The following is a 25,209-nucleotide window of genomic DNA, read 5'->3' as shown; positions in this document are numbered from 1 at the left end:
ATTCTCACTTGTTTATATACTCTTCTAGTGAGATTTAGTCTTTCCATGTCATCTCTTATGATTGCACGTGTCTTGTTTTGCCTTTTGTGAGTAGAATTCACTTAAGTGTTGTATTAGTTACTGTTCTTGTTGATCTGACAGAATACCAGACAAAGAACATTAAGGAAAGAAGGCTTTATTCTGGCTCGCAGTTTGGGGGTGTTGTTTTTGATGATACGGAAGTCAGGGTAGCAACCGTATGAGGCAGTGGATCACAGTGCAAGGGCAATCAGGAAGAAGAGAAATGAATGTTCCCCCTTCTCCTTGTCATTCAGTTCTGGAACTGACCCATGGCATTATGCCACTCACTTTTGTGGGAGATCAGTGTTCTAGCTCCTATTAAACCTTTCCAGAAACTTCCTTGTAGAGACAGATGGAATTGCATTGTGACTCTAATTCCAGTCAAGATCCCAATCAACATTAATCGTCACAAATGTCTTCAGTCATGCTAGTTATGATTCCTTTTCAGTTCTAAGTATTCTGGAAAGTATTTCTTCTTTGATTCTGAAAGATAATTGTGCTGGATATAGTAATCTATGGTGACATTTATTTTCTTTCAGCACTTGAATTATATTATTCCATGCCATCTGGCCTTTAGTTTCCCCTGAGCACTGTGCTATGGCTTTGATATTTTATTAGTAACCTGGCATGTTTCTCTTGCAGCTCTCAGTAATCATCATTCTTTTTCTTGTACTTTCAATACTTTATGTATGGCGGGAGCAGTTCTTTTCTGTTCATTGTCCAGGGATGTAGTGGATGTCTTCACTAAAGCTAGCCTGCCTTGTAGGGGGAGTCACTTGCAACCTAAACTCCCTCATTGAATCCAAAGCTTATGGAAACAGCAGGTTTCTCTGGAGGCTAGGACATGGGTCTGCTGTTAGCATTTAGACTTCTTGCAGATCTTGGGCTACATCCATATTGGCACTTGTTGTGCCTATTTCTCAGCTACAGTGTGTCAGGCTTGCTCTTCCTGTACCTGGCACATCTTTTTGGTACCCTTCTCCTGCCTGGAATGTTTGCATCCTCCTCGTAAATTCTCCCCATCTTTCAAAACTGATTGTTACCTCTAACTAGACTCTAAGCGGAAGTTTTCCTCTGGGCTGATAAATGCCTTTGTTTGTGCTTCTCCCTTTGTGTTCAGGGAGCTGCGCTTCAATCGTTTATGAGTTGTCCACGTGGCACACAGGACAGTGTTTCCACTGCTTGTGCTTAGATTTCCCCATATCCAGCAGGAGCGACAGCTCCTGACAACACACTTCACGTGTATTTGTTCAGTAGTTGAGTGGTCATAGTACACATATTACAAAAAATACCTACTTACAGAAAGGGTAAGCATCCCACCAGGCAGCAACTTGAACTCCCAATATGCAGCTTCTCAGCATCTGCAGAGTCACAGCCCCCAACTCAAAGGCACCAAGTGGTCTATGGTCTGCTACAGAGTAGCTTTCTCCTGATGCAATCAGAATGGTCTTGAGTAAATACTCCCTGTCCTGCTGAGACTCCAGATACTCGGAAACAGTAGTGATAAAGGTCCAGAAAGATCGGAATTTTAAGACAAGGAGCAGTCAAAAAGAGGCATGAGAACCTAGCTCAGATCTCACATGGCCCATGGCCAAGGGCATATTGCCAGGATACATGGGTCAGTCTTCTAACAGAGAGTAAGTACCACCCCCTGAGCTGGTGCATGAGAGCACTTTTCAAAAATGAAGAGGGAGGATGGCTCCTGCAGCTTCGCTAGCATGTCCAAGCTTCTATAGGGCAGGCCAAATTTAAAGAACAAAGATAGGCTCCACCTCTGACTTCTACAAAACGTGAAATACATCTGTCTCTACTGAAGTTCGTCTGTTATAAAGCTCACTCTTCTATCTCAAATTTAATTAAAGATCCCAAAAGAGTTTAAATATTAACACTAGTAAAATACGCCACTGGGTTCATTTTCACTTGTTTATTCCAAAATGACTTACACACACCTTCTGAGTGCTAGATGCTGATGTTCATAGTGTGTCACTAATGAGCCCGGCAGATCTCTACATCCCGGGCTACCTCCGCCTTTACTGGTTAAGAGGATGGAGTTTTCTCAGCATCTGATAACAGGGTTGGAGTGGAGAACATAAAGGGGAGTTCAAAGCCCAAAGCTGCAGGCTGGTATCACACGCCCTGACCTGTTCCACTCATCTTCATCTCTATGGGGAAGACAGCAGCCTTCTGAAGAAGCCTTTCCTCTTGGCCACCATGCACTGGCTGGCGAGTCTTTCATTTGTTAATTCAGCTGGAGCCTGGCAGGAGCTGGGTGCTGACCTGACCCATAGTGGACAGGACAGATGGGTCTACTGGCGAGGATCTTCAGTCTGGCTCCTCTGCCAGTGAGGTGACCATATCAATTTATCATCCAAACTAACGCACTGGGGAAGTCCAAGGTAACAATGCAGCCCTGGGAGAGAGCCATGCAGACACACCTTCAGCAGCTGCTCTGGGACTTTACTAGAGCAGCAGTCTGAGGTGGCTGTTGTCTCTGTAAGGAGATGCTGATGCTTCTCGACCAGTTTGTGTCCCCTGGCTTTTGAGGAACCCGTGATAGTAACTAGAGTCCCTAGAATGTGTGCATAGATACTCGTGCAGATTACATGATATGCCATTTATGGGAAGCATTCTTAGTGCTTGCTTTTTTAAATATTATTATTATTATTGGATGTGTACTTTTATGTAATCATTGCTATTAAAAAAGATGTAGTGCAAAATAAATGAGGGTTATTAGTTAAGAAAATAAGCAGCCAACAACCTAGGCTGTACAATGACTACCAAAAGTACTTTGTCAAGAATCTTCCTTTGTTTTCTGTATAAGAACTAGGAAGGTTAATTTCTGCATTTTGTATTTGACTTCTAATTACACAATCCTACCAATTGGTGATCTAATGGTTTCCTGGGTTTTAGTCCCTGCAGTGGGTCTAATCCACTACACCTACCTGCTGCTGCAGATTTCGGGCAAGGACGTTAGCATTAGATGTTCTTCTCTCTGCCACCCTAAGTGGGTTGGCTGTCCTCTGCCAGGACCCCCTTTGTGTTACTCAGCAAGGTCTCTGCCAGTCTGTCTGCCCACTGGAGACAGATGTGATTTAGTTATGGGAGTAAGAGGGTCATTATTCAGTTCCAACTATATCTCACACTTTACTAGATAAAATTCAAGTAGGGGGTGCAAAGTAAACTACCACACCCACTGCAGGTTATATTCTTGTAACAATTAAAGGTGATTTATTTTAAAAGTTGAAAGTACAAGACCAAGGTGAAGCTGAAGGTGGAGCTTGAAGAAGCAGCCTCCCTGTGAGGTTGTTGATGGTGTATTCCATTTGCTCTTTCATAGTCTACAGGCCCTCTCTCCATCTCTTACTTGAGCAACGATGAGGAAGTTGGTGCAAAAATGCCTGACTATTTCACCTCCGTGTTAGAGATCCCATACAATGCGGCTAGTCTTATTTATTTATATAAGCTGTGTTATAACCGGGGCTCCAAGGATTTTAGGAATAGGAGAGGACTGAGATATGAGGGAAAGTCTAAAGCTCTGCTTGCGGTGTGATCCACGTGCTGGCCTGTGGCTCGGCGCCGGCTAGCTGCATGCTCAAGCACCTGCTGTAGTTCTGGTGGCTCTCTCTCCCTCGCCCCATGTTTCCTTTGCTATTCTTGTAGCCAGACCTTCACAGTGAAGGAAGTAATGACTGATTTACATTTTGATGCACATTCCGTAACTCATGTGGACAGACCTGTAACAAAGATATGATAACTGGCCGTGGGTTTCACTAGGCTAGGATGTGAAGAAGATAAATTTCTAAAGTCTTTTTTTAATATTAGATTATGATTAAATTTCAGATTATTTATGCTGTAGCTTACATTAGAGGTTTCAGTTAACTCTTGAAATGATTGTATTATTTAATTATTATTATTAAAAATGTCAGTTCAGAGGCTAGAGTGATGGCTCAGGACTTGAGAGCATTGGCTGCTCTTGCAGAGAATCTGAATTCAGGTACCAGTATCCACATAGTGCTTCATAGCTGTCCGTAACTCCAGTTGCAGGACAGCCGATGCCCTCGTCACACCTATGTAGGCACTAGGTGTGGGAATGATGCACAAACTAACGTATAGACAAAACACTCAGACACATAACATAAACCAACCTAAAAGAAAAGCTACTTCAGCTTTCCTCTGTATTTTCCAGCCTCTCGGGCTTCCTTTAAAGACTTTGGAATAGATCAAAACTGAGAAGCAAATTACCCTTACCATGAAGCTAAAGTGGGCATCCTTCTTGAGGCCACACATTCAACAAAGGCTGAGCACTCTGGTGGGAGGCTGGCCACAGGTGTAAGACATCTTTTGTCTGGAAGGCTGTGGCCACACTCTAAGCCCAGAGTCCTTCCGCCTTCCCTGGGCTTTGTCTGGATGCCAGATGGCATTGCCTCAGTCGGCTGCCTCGCCTGTAATTTAGGTAGCGTTCTTCATATCAGTGTATTTGCTGTTTCATTAATTTTAACTTAGCCAAAGCTTTTCCTGGCCCAGAAGCCAGAAGGCTGAAGCTCAAGCTGTGTGTGGATAATCCTCCCTGTAAAATACATCAGGGTAACATGAGACTGCAGATAAAAGTTCCCTGAAGTTAAACCCTGCTTCTAACTTCTGTCACACATCTGTGCTTGATAGGTGCCGTTCTGCAGCGTGTAGGATTTGACAAGGTTGTAAAGACAACTCTTCAAATTGTTCTTTGCTCTTGTTTTTAATCAAGTGATTATATACATTGAAAGAGATGATTTCTTTTTCAGTCTTTTGGATAGACTAGATTAGACAGAAGTTTCTCTTGTTTGAATGAGTAGCACTTGCCTGGGAGTCATCCCTCTCAATGATTGTGACATTGTCATTTAGAGCCCTGGCTAGTGTGTGTGTGTGTGTGTGTGTGTGTGTGTGTGTGTGTGTGTGTGCATGTGTGTGTGGTACATGTGCATGTGTGTTTATTTTACTACTTGTTAGTAGACAAACTAAGGGTTTTATTGTAACATTTTCATCCGTGTCATTATAATTTGTTTTAGTTCATCTAACTCATCTCCCTTTATGCCTTATGCACACACCGTGCTGTTAGCATTCCCAGAAATATGTCCATGGTGTCAGACTCCTACCCCAGGGTTCAGTCGTCTAGCATAATTAAATAAGCACTTTCAGCTGACATCAGAGAGTTGCGAAAGCTTTTCTTTGTGCCTCTAGAAATCGAATTTGGATAGATCCCTCTGTTGTATCCCTTCCACCTTTCTCCATGTAGTCATTCCCCTGTCTTCTCTGTTTAATTCTACTCACACTCATGACCTACACATCGGAAAGCCCAGTGTCAGAGAAATGCACTTTCTTGCAGCTGGCAGATTTGGGGAGACTTTGTAGGGTGGACTCATGTGCTCGACCTCTCTCTTTACCTGTGTAGATACGTTTTGACCCTTCACTGTGGGAGCCAAAGGAAGGTCTTACATGCAGCACCCCTTTATGAAGAAATGCCATTGGTTCCTTAACAAAAAGACTAGGAGATCAGCATTAAAACTTAGCTTGAAAGTTAGCATGAAATGTGGTCTGTTAAAGAAACATAAATTAAAACAATACATGTATTAGAATGGCCCAGATTAAAGACTGGCTGTACTAAATGCTGGTGAATGTCTGAGAAACTGAAACTCTCAAACACTGGTGGTTGTAGTTTTTAGAAAAGTAAGTGTGCATACATCAAGTAAGCATGCTTTTCCACTGGTTGGGTACCTATCCAAGCCAAAAGAAAGATGCGGGGGACAGGGGGACTCCCTGGGGATGTGGCAAACATTTGTAATCACAGACTGTAAGGGGTGCAGCAGAAAGATCAGAAGTTCAAAGCCTGCCTGGACTGCATAATGATCCCTCCTTCTAAAACAACAAACAGGAAAAAAAAACTTCTATGTGGATATGGATAAAAGTTTAGTTTTTGTGGTGACAAAATTCATAAATAATCCAGATCATTCTAGAGGTGATTACATAAACAAACAAACCACATTCATGTGCTGTAATACTACTTAGAAATAAAAAGAAACTATTAATCATGTTGCAACATGGATGGATTTCCAAATATGAGATGTGAGAGAAGCCAGACAGAATGAACACATAAAATGATCCCACTTGTATAAAATTCTGGGAAAACAAAAACTAGCCTACAGTGACAGAAGACCACGCAGTGTTTTCCTGAGGAGAGCCTTGGGGGGGGGGGGGGATGTGGGGAAGAGTTCCTAAGGGCACAGGGTCACTAGTGAGAGTGGTAGATGTGTTCATGTTTTCCATTTTGGTGGTGGTTTCATGAGTGCTCACAAATTCAAAACTCCTATTTGCCACTTGAAATGTGTGTGGTTTATGTTACAGCAGCTACACTTCAGTGTGGCTGACTGTGTGACATACACAGACGCCCTCAACTCTTAGCTTCATACACTGATGTCAGATGTTAGGAAGCCTTTGGGGTCTATGGTTAAGACTTTAAAGGGCATGGCCCTGCTGAGTACTTAGAAAAAGCAACATTCCTCTCTTTAGAAGTGTGCCCACAAAGTTTCACCTAAAAATTTAGAGGTTTCTAGGGCTAAAAGCAAGGCTAAGATACCTATAGAATTCTTCATATTCTAGAAAGCTAAGTCCATTTTACTACATGCGTCTCCCAAGAAAATCCCCTTTGTTTCTCTAAGCAACTGAGTGAATTCTTGTCATTATCTCAGATGAATGCCCTTTATTCTTGGCCAGTGTGACTTAGCTATCCTCTCTCACACCATGCTTTTATTTTTATTTTTTTACTTTTTTCATCTTCATTTTGGAGAGGAATTTAACTATAAGTATATCGGTCTTTCACTACCATTAGGAAAATGAGGTTATAACTGTATTGATTATACAATTTCATTTCTCTGAAAATGAGCAATAATAACATAATGATTATTGGACACTTCCATTACCATTGTTGTCAGCCAGTTCATAAAATTTTATCTTCAACACATTAAACAAAATTCAGGATCAAAATACCAGTCTTGAACAGTTATATTTTTTAAGGGCAGATTCAGTAACAGGTAGTTTTGCTATGTCAAGTGATTTCAGATTTTCACACCCTGCCCAAGTTATACTAACTGGAATTTACCTGCCCCTTAGGGAGAATCATGGGTGTATGTCTCTGTTCCTATTTCCCATGAATTTCATCCTTTTACGTAAAAGTAATAAGATACTCAAGAATGACATCTTGCTTCTCCTATGAGCTGATACTTGTAGTTCATGTAGTATCCTATAATCTCATAGAAGCACCCCATTTTTTCACCAGGATTTTAATTGAATTCCTAAGAAAAGTATTTAATGCGGCTGGTTTTTATTTTACTTCAATATTTCTTTTACCATTTTTGTATTGTCCCAGAATTCTGTAGTGGGAGGTTCCTTTTGTGTTCCACTCATGAACAGAGCCTAGGAGAAGGAGAGACATAGATTTGTGTCCAGGTAGGTTTTGTGGGGAGTGTTTTCAAGATCAACAGCTGTGAAGGAATTAAGGAATCCGAATGTAGAGGAATCACATTGCTCCCCCCAGAGAAAAAGGCCTCACCAAAAGGAGCTTTCAAACCAAGAGAGCTCTCAGGGTCATTCAGCATTGAAGACATAGGACTTTCTTACTCTTGTTGAAGGCATGCAGGTTTGGGAAGAGCCCTGCCCGGGGCTAAGCCAGCTCTTTGGGCATAGGGAACTCCCAGAAAAGGACTAAGTTTCGAGTCATCTGCTAACAGTAGCCCCAGAAGATGGAAGGATGGTAGCCTCTGTGTCTTCATTCTTGTCTGTTCAGTAACAGTCTAGACTCTGTTGAGATGGCACTATCCAAGGAGGCAGCACATTCTCATTTGTGACCCAGACTCCCACATAAACAGTGGGTGTGAAAAACCCACAAAGAGCAGTCAAGACTGAAGACAAGCCAGGTAAAACAGCCGCAGCTGCCCAGTGCAGAAAGCACAGATGTGCCAGCACAAGGAATACTCAATTCTAAATACATTCTAAATGGGGAGTTTAGATTTGTGCACACTGTACTTCAGGGCATTCCATGAAGTCAAGAACCTGGAAACGTAGGGAAAATACTGAGATGAATCTCTTGCTTCATCCAGATCTGGAATGTGACTGGCCATTATTTTCATTCATTTTAGAGTAGCACCCATACTCACCCCCTTTTCTCCTTAGAACTGGGGTTATCTCCCTTCCTTTTGGCGCTTCTTGCTACTTTTCTGCATCGACTCAGTGTGAGATCAGGGGTGTAGGATGTCTCTTGAATAAATCATCAGATTGAAGTCATCACCCTGTCAGGTGTTCCAAGATCGCGCTTGTCTTATCTTAAGTCTTACTTGTGGCCTTCCTTCAGACTCAGTGATCACTGGCCCTCTTTCCCTAAAGCTTTTTCTTAGTACTAGGTCAAGTTAAACTAACTCACCATCATAGAAACTTCAGCATTGTATGAGATTGTTATCAAATGATCTATTACCCCAGGAGAGAAGTGTACCTCTTGACTAATTACTCAGAATATAATCACAGGCTATAAATAGTCCTTAAATCACCATTAATTCTTTAGCTATGAAAATATGGAGGATTTGAGGAACACAAGGCATTCATAGAGAAAACTGTCTGGAGAAGACCTGGCTTCATTTGCCAAAGAAGTATGTACTTGGCCACCTGGATACTGACAGATTGCCCAGACGGTCTTATTGCCTTCTCTGTTTAGATCCAGGGAGGTAATGAGCATACTCTCCATGTGGGCCATTAATGATGTTATTACAGCTTCATAAGTCACAGTGCTTGCTGTATATGCTACATGTTATAAAAAGAAATGGAAATACAAATTTAGTCCCGACGGACCACCCAGCCTGACATGTGAAGCAAGGGAAAACAGGGAGGGAGGCTTAAGAGGTAGAGCCCTTGGGTCTCACCGTGTCCCTGCTTCCCCCGAGCATGAGGAAGTTCTTGGGACCGAGTTCAGTGGCCTGGCGAGGAACTAGGAGGCGAATTCAAAGAAGAGAATGGTTTGCATTGAAGCGAAAGACCTGAGTTTTATTTTAGGAAGTCTAGAGGGGCTTAAGTTCAGTTCTTGGCCAAGGCAATGGGCGTTGGAAGCAAGGCTTTGGGAAACTCTCGAGTCCCTTAGCACAGCAGCTTCACTGTTCTCTGACATGGGCGAGAAGCCTAGAGTCACAGACAGCCCAGCCAGCACTTCCTTCCCCGCTCACGTTCCAGGTAAGGAGCGTTTTTATTTTTGAAATCCAGGTGCACAGGCAGGAGAAGGGAGAAAGCAGTGGCACCCATCTTTTTAATGAGTATTGCTGCTGGAAGAGAAATTAGCATCACCCTGAATTTTCCGTGATGTCAGTTAAATGAAGGTGTTTTATAGCACTTTACAACAAATTAGAATCAACTAAATTGAAAATAAGCCTAGCAGCTGGGTTAAGTAATCAGGTAAGTGGCCAGTTTTGCTATTTTTGCTCTGAGCCAAAGACAGAATTTGAATTTCTAATGTCCCAGAGGAATGGGATCCACACTTGGGGAGCCCAGGTCCTAAGGTGATTGTTTCAGATGCCGGCAGCCAATGCCTGCTTTTGAGTGGGTATACAAGCTGCTGGCCACTTCCCTAGAAGTGGGCCCTTGTGCACATGTTTGTACCCGGGAGGGCTATGAATTCGTGCGGGACAGAGCAGTGTGTCTGGCTGAACGTTAGACAGCAACCTAGAAATAGATGACCCAGAACAAAGCAGTAAATCAGCCACATTAGCCAAGAGAGCCCAATGAAAGGACGAAAATTCATGTGACAACTTTACAGCCACTCGTGAAGTCAGCTCGAATCAGTGGGGCTATTAGAACGTTTTTATGTCTTAAAAACACAAGCGCTGTCTTCCCCTTCTGCAATTTGCGTATAGTCAGAGTGTCCTGACATAGTGAATGCTGGCTTTCTTTGGTAGGCAGTGTCTCTCTCCTCGCTGGAAATCTCACTCTGGGAGCCAGTATTTCTTACACAAATTACTGATGATTTTAGTATCTCGAGTCTATTCATGAAGCTCAGGGAGGCCAGCATCATGGGCGTCAGTGGCCTGGGCTGTGATCAATAGGTGTGTACTTGTGTCCGATCGCCTGTGCTGACAGAAGAAAAGAAGAGATGAGAAGGAGGGAGTGGGCGTGGGTAAAAATGAAACCTTTCAGATTGCTCAGAATGCAACTAGGTGAGAGGGCAATAAATGCATATAAAATTATGCTTATAATTGTGATTTATAAAGAAAAAATAGGCCATATCAAGCCTGTAATTTTCATTTTGCCCTCCTTTACAACTAACCGATTAAATGAAGTAAATCTGCAGAAAATCCTCATATCTAGGTTAATTCCTGTCAACCATAAAGGAAAACAAAATTTTCACATATTTCCTTCCTCTCTCTACTTGAAACTCATAGTGTACTTCTGTCTTCTCAAAGTCTCAAATCTCAAAAAATTCAGAAAAAAACCCGAATCAGCTTTTTCTGACAACATAAAAATGACAAACAGCACCACCCACCACCACCACCACCACCACCACACCACCACCACCACCCCCCACAGCCCCGTTGTCTTAGTTTTTGATCTAGTAGGAACCTATTTCCCTTGGCTCCAACTTGACTCTCAATTTATCCTTGAAGTGTGGATGTAAAAAAGTAGCTTTCCATTTTCATCCTCTTCGTTCTTTGCTAATTCTGCTCATAAGGAGTACCTCAAGTTAGAAGGGCAGCCGGGAAAAGTCTGCCTTCTGTACTACAGCCCCAGATACACCAGAGCGCACAGAGACCAGGGCCAACCTCTGATGGGTCCATTGACCCTGGGACTAGCTCCTCAGTGCGGAGCTCTGCACTGGCAGCCTCCGCGCGTTGACCCTGGCCCACCGACTCAGGTGTATTGTTCAAGGTGACACGTCACCATATAGAGACAGGTCGCTGGGGCCTGAAAGCATAACGGCCTGCCTGAGCTGTAAAGGTTGTCTGCTGTATTGTGTTGCATGATAAAAACGGGTGCAGAGCATTGAGTGAATGTATAGGCCAAGAGTTCCAGCATGCTGACTGGTTATTTCCCAGGGAAGTTTGTAACAGCCCTTTCCTCTTTTGCACTGCCCCCTCCTGGCTAATCATTTTCTCCGTAATGAGTTTCTAGAAAAACCAACCAGTTGAGACTCAGGAGCTGCTCTCATCTTTACTTTCCATTAGAAAGTAATTTCAAATTTTATGATAGAAAATGCAGGGTTGATGTACAAGTGATTAATCCAGATGCACATAGACAGGAGTTGACAGAAATGATAGAAATGGTTTTAGAAAATATCTGTGTGAAAGTAATCTGGTCATTTATATGGACTTTGTAATGCCTGTGAAAGAAATGATTTTGCAGTTTATTGCATCATTAGTCAAATTTTCCAAATCATTGATGTGAAAATCCAGAGTTATTGGAAATAACTTGGACACTGTTTCTCTGTGTTTATATTTTACAGTGGCTGCTAATTTACAGAAGATTGTAGATGACCCCAAAGCTTTAAAAACATTGACATTTAAGTTGGTAAGTGGGAAGGAGGAAACGGAAGTAATGTTTTTGTCATGCTGATACCCGTGAAGAACAATCACATTATTTCATGCATATAGTTTTGCTCTTGCTAGACTTGGGGAGAATAACATTTTGTATTCATTTGTTGCTCCTGCCACATTGGGAATGTTTTTCTGATCATGACTGGAAACTCTTCCTTTGTGAGTGTAGGTTGTTCTTTGCTCATCATACCTTTGTCTGTGAGTGGCGCTTTGAGACCCTCAAAACCTGTGGGTACCATTTTGCTCCAGAACCTCTTTGCATTGCACCTTGACCATGCAGACAAAATTAAACTGAATTCAAAGCAGCAGTCTTACCGAAGCTTTTCTGAGTTCTAACCTCTAGAATAGAGGCTGATCGTTGTGTAAACAGTTCAGCTAATTGGAAACATGGCAGAACAGCCCACTGAAGACTAGTGAGCAAAGATACAGCATTTCACACACACACACCCCGACTGAAGTCATGCCACCACATTTTTGCAGAGAATAGATGTCCTCACAGTAGCCCATTTTAAATCTAAGTACAGGTGGCTGCAGGCGACGGAACAGTGAGAGTTCTGGGTGACTGTGAATGAAGCCAGAGTCTTATGTCTCGATCTTCAAGACTGATACTCTCCCAAGAAATTTTAGCAAGCAGCATATTAAGGCAGAATAAATGACTCACTTTAAGACATAAGTTAATCTTATCAAGGGCCAGCCAGAATACCACAGCAGTTTAAGATCTGGAGGACCGACCCGTGACCATGCACAAGTAATACTGAAGGGCCGTCTCTTTGTTGTTCCTTGAGAAAATCAACTGGAACGTTCGTGTGGCCACAGCTGCTCCGTGAATAAGCACAGTGAATGCCAGCCTGGTGTCAATGAATTTCCCATGTCTTGCTTCTCATCTCATTTCAGAAAGCTAGGATGTTAGAATGTGTGACCAAACAAAAATACAGGGGTGTTCACAGAATACATCTGGTAATAATAGAACATTTTATTCAGTGTAGAGCACTACAGGACACAGAACTTACCTTCAGGGCTGCCTGCTACCTCACCTCTGCCATGTGTGAAATCCACCTGCCATTTGGTGCACTTGTCTTAGTTATATGGGAGCCTGTGTTGAGAAACTGGTACCCTGCGTCAGCATTTCAAACCCGTGTAAATATCTTTTACTGGGAGGAGGCCCCGTCGGAAGAACAGTTTCCTCATTTTGGATGTCTGGACAGAGAAACCCTCATGCTGATCCATCCCCAGCATGTGTGAATTTACTTCCTATAAAACAGCAGCGACAACATCCTCTCAGGAGAGTTGTTCTTCTTGAGAATCGTGGGGACAACAGCACTCTCCCATCTCTCCCTCTGATTAGCTTTTAGGTTTCCTGGACTATCTCTCGATTTTCTCTTCTGTGCTTAGCACCTCATTCTGAGACACTGCTCTGCTTCCTAGGCCTGTCTTCCCCACAGCAGTCTCTCGGTGCCCAGCTTTGTGTGCCAGAGTAACCTTTCTGCATTTCCAAAGTGCTGTCAAGACGTGAGTGGCTCCCCTCTGTCATCCTGTCTCAAGCCCTCATCCCTGGTCAGGATGCAAAAGCCTTCTCTGACCCTCTGCCCTGTACACCCTGCTGCACTTCCCCTCTGCTGGCCGGACCCCTTCCCTCTTGGAAGTCTGAGGCCTGGTGGAGTCACCTCGTCCAGGATCACACGGTAGACGCTGCAAATTCAACTCCGGTCCAGCTCAGAACCCATACTTAAAATACCCTGCTCTCTTTCAGAGGCAGCCCCAAGCCTGTGCTTTTGTGGATTCCTTTGCAGATTCTTCTTTTGTATGTCTGGATTTACTTTGCTTGAGATGGGATCTCCTCTGTACCTTAAAGGCTGAGCAATGCCGCACAGGGCAGTAGAGTCCTGGAAGTAAGTCCCCTGCCTCAGCTAGACAGGCAGTAGTGTGGCTGTTCTCAAGAACTGGAAAGTGATAGTGTTTCATCCAGTGGTGGTTAGACATGCTAAATAAACCAGTCTCAAGAATGACCTTCTGTTCCAGTCTTCACTCTCTGTCCAGTTCTTGTTAAAGCCTGAGAGGTTTCTTTGTTTTTATCAGCAGCCAACCAGGTTAAGACACACTCCACAGAGCTAAGTTGAACCACAGGCAGCCAGATGAAACTCAAGGACTCAGATGCATTGGCTTTCACTGGTCAATTTGGTTATAGCTGAAGAATAAAAGATCAAAGCGTTTTGGCAGAGGTATTCCTCATAAGCTGCTGCTGTGTGGCTCCAGGTCCTTCCCTCTCTCAGCTGTTTACCATGATTCCGATCCTGAGGAGAATGTCAGGGGTCTGGAAGTTGCCTGGAGAGTAGGGAGGGCTTCCCACTGTGTTTCTCTCCCTCGCTGAACTATTGTTTCACGTTTGGGCCTGTAGGGGCTCTTAAAAAAAAAAAAATCCCAGTGCCCAGGTCATTGACCAGGCTCTCTGCTTTAGTGGCTGGTGCACTAGGCTTTGTTCCAGGCTTTTAGAACTTGGAGGGCGTCACTTAGTGATGCTGCTGTTCTGCCACAGCTGGGAAGCGTTCTTCCCATAGATTCATCAATTGCCACTTGACTGCCGCTGCCACTTGGTCCACCTCACCTTGTGTTTCTAATCACTTAAGAAACCAGACATATGAATGCCAAGGTTGGTGCCTGCCTTTTACCCCAGCACACGGGAGGTACAGGCAGGCAGGCCTCTGCAAGTTCAAGGTGAGACGGGACTAGAGTAAGACTCTGGTCTCATAAAAATAAATAAATATATTAAATAAATAAAAATGACCCTCATCTCATCAATATAAAGGAATTAAGGAATTTGGATTTGCTTTTGCCCAGTAAGACCTTTAATCTCTGACAGGTATGGTTTCCCTGTTGCCATGGCCTGGGCTTGGTAGGGATCAGCTGCTTCTCTGCTTTTAAGGAAGTGTTTCAGCCAGGAGGCCATTTCAGCCTCAGTATCCTGTGACCTTGAGTTCGACACTGCCACACGCCTTTAGCATTGTTATTTCTTTTAATTAGCCACCCCACAGTTTCATAATGTAGGTGAATTTTGCTGCTTTCAATGTGGAATTTAAAAAATTGCATTAGTGAAAATGTGAAATAAGATATGTATAATTTGCCTTTGAAAAAATATAAATTGGAGTGCATATAATTAACATCCAGTTGGCACCCATTTACATGAGCATTACAGATTTTAGTTGCTGAAATGTAATAACATTATGTACATCGCAGATAGAGATCTCATAAACGTTTTGATGATTAATAACTAAGGGGCTTATTTCTAGAGGCCCTCAGCTTAGGTCTACTTGGAGGATGCTTGACTACATCATTTCCTGAAACATGACTAAAGTGAAGACAGAAACAGGCAAAACTCCTGAGTTTTGAGCTTTCCCTTATTGCAGGAGGACAAGATTGAGATCTAAGGGACTCAGCCTGTTCAGAAGCTCCATTTGGCAGCCTCCGATTCTTGTTCTGTCTAAAGCAGAGGCTGTCTACATGTGGGCCAGGCAGAGGCCACACAATTGCCTAGAAACATGTAGAAATGGAAATGCCAGGGCATTATTTCAGGCCCATTATTTCAGGGCACTGGGCCAGATGGGATATGAGTCACAGGGGTCTGTTTAGCTGTCCAAATGAGAACTGGAAATTCTGAGGTTGAAGTTTGAGGACCAAGGCTTCATGGGAAATGTGGAGCTTCGTACTCCAGGAAGCACTGGAGTAAAGCATGGCCCTCAAACACCATGTCTCTATAATCTCCCTGGAGCTCAGAGCATCCCCAAACTATACCCAGGCCGGTTGAATCACCACCCATGGAGAAGAAATGGGCTTTGGTATGTTTTCAAACTCTCCCACTGATTCCCAAACATATCTACCTTTAGGGAAGAAGGTTGGTGCTGAGCTATCATATCTTCATCTCCTGTACAGGCCCAGGCAGTTCCTGCAACCTGGAAGGAAGGGTTAGGGAGAAAGTATTAGGAATCTGACTATAGGCTTGAATGGTAACCCCCATGGTATTATACACTGCTGTGCAAAGTCCCTGAGAATTTGCGTATTTTTTTTTCTTTTGTATGAGAAGCCAAATTTATATTTTCCTTTTTGGTTAATCCTGAGAATGAAATTTGATAGGCCAAGAGTGTGGTAGCACATGCTTAAAATTCCAGAGCCTAGAGGTAGTCAGGAGAGCTGTGAGGTTAAGACCAGAGTGGGAGCCGGGCGGTGGTGGCGCGTGCCTTTAATCCCAGCACTTGGGAGGCAGAGGCAGGAGGATTTCTATGAGTTCGAGGCTAGCCTGGTCTACAAAGTGAGTTCTAGAACAGGCTCCAAAGCTACACTGAGGGACTCTGTCTCAAAACAAGCAAACAAACAAACAAACAAACAAAACAACAACAACAAAAACAACCCAGAGTGGGGTACATAACAAGATGCAGAGTTGTTTTGCTTTTTTAAAGAAGGATGAAGAGATAAATAATTAAATTAATGAATAAAGAGATAAAAGAGAAAGGCATACAAATTGAAATTTTACAAGATGCAGGAACTTTCATCAGGAAATGAATATCCAAAGTAGTCATTAGAGTTGAACAGAAGCTTGGACAAAAAGCGAAAAAAGTATTTAAAAACTTGACAAGGCAAGGGGCATGGGCAAGCATAATTAATGGTGGGGTTGTGGGTAGGAGTGTAGATCTTACATGGTCTATTCATGCTTTATTACTAACTTATACTTGATACTGTATAAATGCCCTAGCTCCTCGACCCTATCACCAAACCCCAGTGTTCTGTCTTATTGCTCTATTCTGTTGGTGAGTTCTTCACTGAGATTTGCATTTGACATACTGAACTTTTCACTTCCTGTAGTTCATGGTTTTTTGTTTTGTTTTTTACTGTTAGTATTTCTATCTCTTTATAGACTTCCATTTAACTACCCTATACTGACTTTTTGTTTCATTCAGTTGACTTATTCCTCTTTTATGAGCATATGTATGTTTAATATGTATGTGTGGTCAAATTGTGTGTGTGTGTGTGTGTGTGTGTGTGTGTGTTTAATCCTTCTTTTGAATCCTTTGTCTCAGATTCCATTCACTTACTTCAGAAGCCATTACTATGGAAATCCTAATGTTTAGAAAAGTCACATTGCCTTGGATCATCATGGTTCTTGCGTTTTTGTGTCAGAACTTACACACCTAGGAGTAGAATTTTGGTTAGATTTGTTTTTTAATCACTCTTACCCTTTCTGTGGAAGCATTTGCAGTGTTCAGATGGAATGCAGACTTACTTAACAAGATTGGTCTGTACAGATTTCTCTTACCTTCAGTTTCTACCTATGTTGTTTCTTCCAGGTACAGGGAAAACACTTTCCACTAATGACTTTTAGCTATTGTTTGATGAAGGTCAGAGTGCATTTTCTGTACCTACTGTTGTCTTTTTTTTTTTTTTTTTTTTTTTTAAGGCAAGGCCTCACTGTATAGCCCTAGCTGGCCTGGAATGATCTATGTAGAACAGGCTGGCTTTACTCATTTTCCCATATTTGTCTTTAATAGTGTACTGGCTAGGTTCATGTCTATAGTCCATGTCCCACATTGGACTATAATGTGGGAGTGTAAACCAAATAAGCCCTTTACTCCTCAGCTTGCTTTTTGGCCATGGTGTTTTCATTGCAGCAATAGAAACCCTAATTGAGACAAAGAGTGTCTTTAACTTACAGTAGCCTACATGCCAGAGCTTGATATTCTGGGGTAACATGTTCTAACTTCTTTCTTTAAGTTAACATACAAAGTAATAGGTTTCACTATAATATCTCATACACATATATCAGTACAGTTTTTTTTTTAATTAATCATCTTCCCTCAGTGCTCTCTGCCTTTCTCTTTACCCTCCCATTTTTCCCTGTTTTGGTTTCATATTTGTGTCTTTATCTGTCTGGCATTCTCTCCCACTACATTGTGTGTGGGTATGAATATATATGTGTGTGCATATAATATATATGTGTATATATGTATATTATATACATACATACATACATACATACACACTGCATGCAAGAGAAAATGTATCTTTCTGAAACTGGCTATTGTGAATAAAGTATCCATTAATTTAGATGTGCAAGTATCTCTGTGGTATGTTGACTTACAGTCATTTGGTATCTACCAGGAGTATTATAGCTGGGTCATATACTAATTATAAGGCACATATATTTGAATGATTGGCCCCCAGTTGGTAGAAGTATTTGCAGAAAATTAAGTGGTATAACCTTGTTGGTGGAAGTATGTCATGGGGATGGGCTTTAAAAGCTTTAAAAACATACATCATTTCTAGTATGTTCTCTTTGCCTCTTGATTGTTGATCAAGAAGCAAGCTTTCAGCTGTTCCTGATACCATGTCTTTTTTTGTCCTGCTATTATGGTCTCTAACCCTCTGAAATTATAAGCCCAATTCAATGCTGTTTACATAAGTTGGCTTCTTGGTCATGGTGTTTTGTCCCAGCAATAGAAAAATAACTCAAAGACCCACTCCCACCCCAGGTACTGATTTCTGCAGTGTCTATACAAGTTTTCATCCCAGTGCAAAAGGGTTGTTCCTTCCCTGTATTCTTACCCACACTTGCTGGTGTTGGTTTCCTTGATGATGGCCATGCTAACTGTGGTAAGATAAAATCGCAGAGCAGTTTTAACTAGCATTTCCTTAATGCTTAAGGATGCCCAACACCTTTTCAAATATGTATTGACTTAGGATTTCTTCTTTTGAAAACTATCTAGTTAGTTCATTAACCCATTTATTCATTGAATGATTTGAGGCTTTGCTGTTTAACTTTTGCAGTTGTTTGTATATTCCGTGTATGAACCCATGTCTAATTAGAAGTTTACCTTTCTTCCCGTTCTATGTGATGTCTCTTCAATCTGGTAATTGCTTGCTGTGCAAAAATTAATTTTATAGAATCCCATTAGTTCTTTCAACTTCTTTTCGAAGCTGGGATACACAAAGTATAGGTAGGTCATGGGCCTCTGAGGTTCCCCATGACCCTTCAAGAGGATTCTGGATGTCATAACGTTTTTCAGTTACTACTAAGATAGCATTGCATTGCCTTTTCCACTGTATTGATCATGGTACAAAAGTCATGATAGGTACAAATCTTACAATGTTGCCATAAATCAAGGCAGAAACTTCAGTCCAGACTTCTAGCTACATCCCATCCCTGTAAAAAGTCAAGTCAGTTTTACTTAAGACTATTCCTAATGAGGCAGGGAACAATTCTAGTTGTATTAAATTTCAACTTGAGGACATGTCCATTTAATATTCTGCGTAATAAAATGAGGACGAATCATTTCTTTGATATGCAATGGAAGTACAGTGAGAGGCTTTGGGAAAAGCCCTCATGAATAGATTCTTGTCAGCTAAGACTCTCCATACCCTCCCACCCACAAGAAACCGTTTTTAATAAAACAAACTGACAACTATTGTTATCAGATTCAGCAGACTTTTTTTTTAATGAGAAAAGTAAGATTGACACTTTAAAACCTGACAATATTTGTTGTCAGTAATAAATTGGAATTTTCAAATGGAAATGGAATGTTGGAAAACTTATATCTACCATTCTATGGCAGCCCCCCAGTACTTTGAGATTTTTCGGATGAGATTGCTGGTGGGCCATATGCATGAATACAATTTGTTTACACTGTATGGCATTTATATTGTGTAATGAAATAACCTTTAGAAGATCTATAAAACTGATGGTGCTTAAAAATCATCCACAGGTAAAGATCCGCTCAAAGGGCAAAGGGGACCGATGGATTTTAATGGAATGTAGCACTGAACATTCGGTGCTCTTGTTTGGGTTTCCATGCAGTAGCTAACCTTTCAGAATCACCACTGGGAAAAGTTTGGTACTCTAGCAAACAGTATTTGGAAAAGCTTCCAAAAATACTCCCCTTTTCTAAGTATATGTTTGTGTGACGCTGGGTTTGGCTTCGGGTACTTCAGCGTGAGCAGCATAGACTAGTAGAATAAATGCAGACGTATGTGTGAGAACCCAGCTGGCATCACGGAGCAAAATGTTGAAGTTTGCAAAGTCGTGTCAGTCTTATCGGGGTTTTGTTGTTGTGGCTGATTCTTTGTGGGAGGTGGTGGGAAGCCATTGTTTTTTTCATGAAGATGTTTATGTTATCATGGAATAAGTTCATTATTGGTTTTAATGAGTCAGTAAGGAAGTACTTTAGAACTGTGTTTTAATTTATAAGATAATATAATAAATATAACCTACAATAAACATGGTTTTAATGTAAGATTTTATTTTATTTTATTTTTTACATTTTGGGACCTGAATTCAGAGCCGCATGCATGATAAGTATGTGAGGTACCACTGAGACATAGCCTCGGAGATTCCTTTGAAATATTTTAAACAGTATATTTTAATAATGTCAAACTTTTTAATTTTCTCAGTTTTAATTTCTGAGACAGTGCAAGGAAAGTATCCCACATAGATGTAGTTTTTGGAGTCTTTAAACTCTTTTAACAGTAAATAGTGACTCTGAGTCCTAAAGGTTTGAAGACTATTTCTTGGCAGGATCTTGGTTCCTTGACTCTGAGTGTTGGACCATGTGTACCTGGTCTCCTTGGTGCTCTGTAGACTGAGAAAGAGTGAGGGAAGCTGAGTATAGCATGGATTAGGGACAGCGGGCTGCATTGAAGGTGCCCGAGTCTTAGAGGAAACCAAGGAAGGGCTTTGTCCAGGAAACAAGCACATCTGTCCACCAGGCCAGGGCACAGCATGGGAAGACTTCAGGGGTGACTCCCTCTGTGTGCCCGCAGTAACTAAGGGCCAGCTACTAAACTGTCCCTCCCGGAGTAGGACTTCATGGCTGTGTTTTGTTTCAAGTCAGCTTGACCATTGTGGCTGCTGTTTGGGTTTAGTTCCTCCTCAATACATCAAATGTCGCGGTTCTTTTCGTCCCATCTCTAAAGTCGCTTTGAAGCTCTTGACGGGCTTCGACACCAGCCAGTTGGATCATTTTGTCACCAGCTGTGGCAGCAGGTTCTCCTCAGCTGCTGTCACTCATCTGCTTACTAAACCCATGGTTTGTGCTGCCAGTCAGTGAAATGTGGAAGAGCCCCACGAGAGAGAGGGAAAGAGAGGGAACGTGTCAGAGCAGAAGAAGGGACAGCTGCAACAAAACAAGAAAGTAAGGGGTGGGAGCGGTTCCGTGCTGATGTGACAAATGCCACTAGGAAGTGTCCCCTGAAATGCCTGCTGGGCTGCCCTTCCTTGTTGGAAGTGAGGCGAAGCAGACAGAAAACTGGTCTTCCCTGAGTTGCTCAACTGTCAAGGAAAGTTAGAGGTGTCATTGGACAGGCACAGCGTAGAATATTTGCTGTAAATACTGCCTGGTTTTACCCCCCTTCAAGGCACTGATATGATATCAGCAAAATTTACACTGAATGTTAGGTTAGGTTAGAGACAGTTACTATAATGTCTTCAAGCATGTAAAATATATTTTGACTATGTTCTTAATTAATGAAAAATGATACATTTGACAAAGGCAGGTTCTATGTACCTACTGTTTGAACACTGTACATATACAGTCTATGCTTAGCAGGTTAATGGTGGTATTTGCAAAGGGGTACAAGAAACTATTAATAGTTGAAATCATTTAGCATGAATTGAGCCTAGAAATTTTTATGTGACCCTTTGATAATTAATCATTCATCACCTCCCCCTTAGCATTTCTGTAATCTCCAGTTCTGATCAATGTATTATAAGGTAAAGAAGAAACTTAAAAACAGTGATCTCCTTCCACTGTGTGTGTGTGTGTGTTGTGTGTATGTGTGTACACATGCACACACGTGTATGCATGTACATGAATGGATAAAAGAAATGAATAGGGATGAAAATAGCAAAGTAGGACTAATGAAATAACCCCAATAAACAGTGGCTTATTTTCAATATCTTCTGATCTTGATGTACTAAGAAAAACAAAGTTTTGACACACTATGATTTGGGCTAACTTAAGGTAACTAAGATGTGTTAAAACAATAGGAATAAAATGTGGCTGAAGGAAAGAATTCTGTTACAATACTATGTTAGAAAATGTTTACTTTTGCTAACAGATTTGAAGGTTCCAGTCCATGACTGGTCAGTCCCATTCATTGATCTGGGTCTGTGATGGGGTAGCTTATCATACCAAGAATACATGGCAGAGCAGAACCACTGGTCATGTGGCCAGGAAACAGTGGCAGGGAGAGGTGGGCGGGGCTCTCACTTTCCCTTTTTTTCCTTTTTTTTTTTTTTTTTTTTTTTTTTTGGTTTTTTTTTGAGACAGGGTTTCTCTGTGTAGCTTTGCGCCTTTCCTGGGACTCACTTGGTAGCCCAGGTTGGCCTCGAACTCACAGAGATCCGCCTGGCTCTGCCTCCCGAGTGCTGGGATTAAAGGCGTGCGCCACCACCGCCTGGCTCACTTTACCTTTTTACAGGCATGTTCCCAAGCACCTAAGACTTCCCACTTAGGAGGCTGAGGCAGATAGAATGTGAATTTCATCCTTAACTCTAGGTGGGCACAGTTCTGTAATAATGGATAGCAGATCTCTCCACAACTCCGCCGTTTGAAGGCATCAGGACTAGATTTCTAACAGCATTTGGCACCCAGCAATCAGCCATTTGATGACGCGGTTCTGGGGGTCTCTCCTTAAAGAGGAGCCGGTGACCTGGAGGGGATCTGCGCTCACACACGCTGGTTCTGAATCCGACACTGACAGTTTCTTCTTCCTCCTCAGGCTTCCGGCTGCGATGGGGCGGAGATTCCGGATGAAGTGAAGCTGATCGGGTTTGCTCAGCTGAGTGTGAGCTGATGTATGTCCCCCTCTGTCACCCTCATCTATCATGCCCCACCTCTTCCAGCCCTCCCCCCACCCCCGCCTCCTTCTCCCCTCCCCCTCACTCCCAGTTCCCAACAAAATAAGAAGATTGTGAAGAGGCTGGCTTCGATGACGTGGGATAAAAAAAAAAAATACTTTTTTACAAACTTAGAGCACTCTGAGTTCTGCTTTCTTCTCCAGCAATCCACAGTCTGAGAACAGGCACGTGCCGCTGCCCGACGGTTGCCGACTTCTTTCCAGAAAGCTGTTTAATATTCTTAGCAGTCTCAATTTGGATAGCCCGTAAGAGAGGAGTCTGAAACACACTCAGGTGGTCCTGTCTCTTGCTAACAAAAGGAATCTTCTACCTGAAGCCTTTTCTCCTTCTATTGTATTTCTGTTTAATACTTTAATTGTACATCTGACAATACTGCCTCTCTTATGTTGTACTTAGAAATTAATATACTTATAAAATTCAGATTTATTAGCCAAACTTGAATTCTAGTTTTAAAACTGACTGTGAATTTTATTTTTCATATATTTATGCTTTCCACACCTTAGCGATGAGGGAACCAGTTTTCATCATATGCTTCCTGCAGTTGATCTCTGGTTCTTTAAACCAAAATTTCAGGTCTATCTTTGGAGTATTTGTAACTTCTAATTTTTGAAATGACTGAATTAAGAATTTGGATGTTTGCTCTTTTGGTTTGTTTGCCTAAAATCCAGTCCACAATCCAGTTGTCTCTTGGGAGAGGGAGGTGCCTTGCAAACTTTCATATTACGAATGTGCCTGAGGCTGCTTTACTCTGGAATAGTCTCAGATCTAAAACCTGCACTCCATAAGGTGGCATACTTAAATTTTGCTTCATACGAACATTTAGAATACTATAAAAACATTGCCATTCTGTTAGATTGTTAACTACACCCTTGTCTCTGATTTGGCTCTCCTGAGGTGACGGGATTTGTTATTTTTAAGGTGATAAACATGACAGCACCAGAATCTGAGTTCTACTTGAAACTCTGCAGAATACACAGATGGTGTGAAAATAATAGAAAGGGTTTTGTGCAATGACAAAAGGTAAAATTGCTGTAAACATTCAAGAATAAATATTTCCAACCCAAGAACCTTCTGCTTGACTATGTATTATGAACCTAGTGAACGTTAGGATTTTCAAATTCGGAGTCTAAACCTTCGAGGAGGTGGGCTCCCGGGATGGTACCATTGCTCTTTCCTAGCTAACCCTAGATACGGCAGCTCTTTAATGTACTTTAAAAGCAAATATATATTACTAAGGAAAGAAGTTATTTATAATTGCCTTGTCATAATTGTTAAGGTGTTCTAGAACCATTTGCATACAGTTTAATGTAATTCCATTCCATTCTGTTGTTTACACAATTACTCAAAGATGACTGCAAAGGTAAAAGGAAATAAAAGTGTATTGCACAGTGCAGTGGTGTCTCCTCCTTTCCCTTCCCCCTCCACCTGTCCTCAGAGTCCCTGCAGTGCAATTCAACACCCTCAGATGCCCTCACAAGCTGACTCATGAGAAGTGTCCCCCAGGAAGAATGGCGTGTCTGTCTGTGCCATCAGTCACAGAGCACAGGTTTTACTGGTAACTGAAACATTCACAGTATTTGAAACTATTGGGGCTTCAAGGAACAAAAGAGAACAAGTCCTTCCAACTACTTTCCCATTCACATTAGTGCTAGGAATACTGAGGACAGTCCAGAGTAGTTAAGTAACTTACGGGGCACTTCACAGAGATGCTTGCAATGCTGGGCATGCTTGATCCTGGTTCCCAGCCTAAAGAAGACATTCTTAACAGTTTTCCGTACAACTTGGGAATAAGAGCAGTCCCAGACGTTGAAGGTAAGTCCCTATTGCTGAAGACTCCACACACTTTGGACATAGGATACGGAGGCCTTGACCTAGAATTAGCCTCAAATCCTCCTCTTTGGAGATTAGCCTTGACAGTGCCAGGAGGTGCTATGCAACCTAAGGGAGGAAGTCAATCATTAGTCCTCCCCCCCCCTCCGCCCCCGTGACAGCTATGAACCACAACAAGCACCAGCATGGCAAGCTACCCCTAAAGGTGCAACAGTGGCCCTCACCTCTCCGAGTAAACCAACCACTCCCTAAGGGTACTCAAGGCCCGCTTAATGGGTGGGAAATCATACACAACACATGGCTAGTGAGGTCATAAATCTTAGAGAAGAAACCTATTCCTGCCACTTTGCTAGACCAATATAATTCCAGTCTGCATTCTAAATACTTACTTATCCTTATACCTCTTACTGTAGCCCTCTCCTCTCACCAAAGAAGCTTCCTTTTGCTGCAGAAGGTGACCATTGCAGAAAGCCACGACTAGGTAAAATGCAGAGAAGAACTGAATGTGGGGAGCTCCTTTGCTCCAAGTGATATATCTTACAACATGGCTCCTGTAATTAACTAGGTCTCGGGGAACATCTTGGAAGAGAGGACAGGAAGGTTGTCAGAGCCAGGAGGCCAGGGAGTCTTCTGTGAGATTGTGCCTCCTAGGTGTGGCAGGGAAGTTCCTCATATGAAATCTCAACAACATGGATACCTAAACCAGACCAGAACGATGCCAGCACCAGTTGACAACCTGACAGAGATGGGAAGTCTCACAGGGCTCTATGATGAAGAGAGTGACAAGCAATTACCAACTCCTGAGAGAGGGAGAATTAGCTTCCC

At 42.2% G+C, this 25,209-nt stretch overlaps 1 protein-coding gene across 6 annotated transcripts in view; it reads left to right on the top strand.

The window, feature by feature from the left end:
* The window catches only part of Stk39 (serine/threonine kinase 39), a 276,759-nt gene extending 252,812 nt beyond the window's left edge, over nucleotides 1–23,947 (top strand). For 3 of the 6 annotated variants that reach the window (XM_076569598.1, XM_076569595.1, XM_042275410.2), the window contains exons 17-19: nucleotides 11,567–11,631; nucleotides 22,416–22,491; nucleotides 22,698–23,947. In XM_076569598.1, coding sequence (XP_076425713.1) covers nucleotides 11,567–11,631; nucleotides 22,416–22,490 — 140 coding nt within the window. In that variant the 3' untranslated portion in view covers nucleotide 22,491; nucleotides 22,698–23,947. Of the gene's footprint in view, nucleotides 1–11,566; nucleotides 11,632–22,415 lie in introns of all 6 variants that reach the window. The other 3 variants (XM_006972377.2, XM_076569597.1, XM_076569596.1) reach the window with 1 other exon arrangement.
* The last annotated feature ends 1,262 nt before the right edge of the window (nucleotides 23,948–25,209 follow it).

This window comes from Peromyscus maniculatus, chromosome 4, assembly GCF_049852395.1.
Source record: "Peromyscus maniculatus bairdii isolate BWxNUB_F1_BW_parent chromosome 4, HU_Pman_BW_mat_3.1, whole genome shotgun sequence".
Taxonomy (NCBI): Eukaryota; Metazoa; Chordata; class Mammalia; order Rodentia; family Cricetidae; genus Peromyscus; species Peromyscus maniculatus.
Note: the sequence above shows the minus strand (reverse complement) of the source record. Positions and strands in the feature narration are given on the sequence as shown.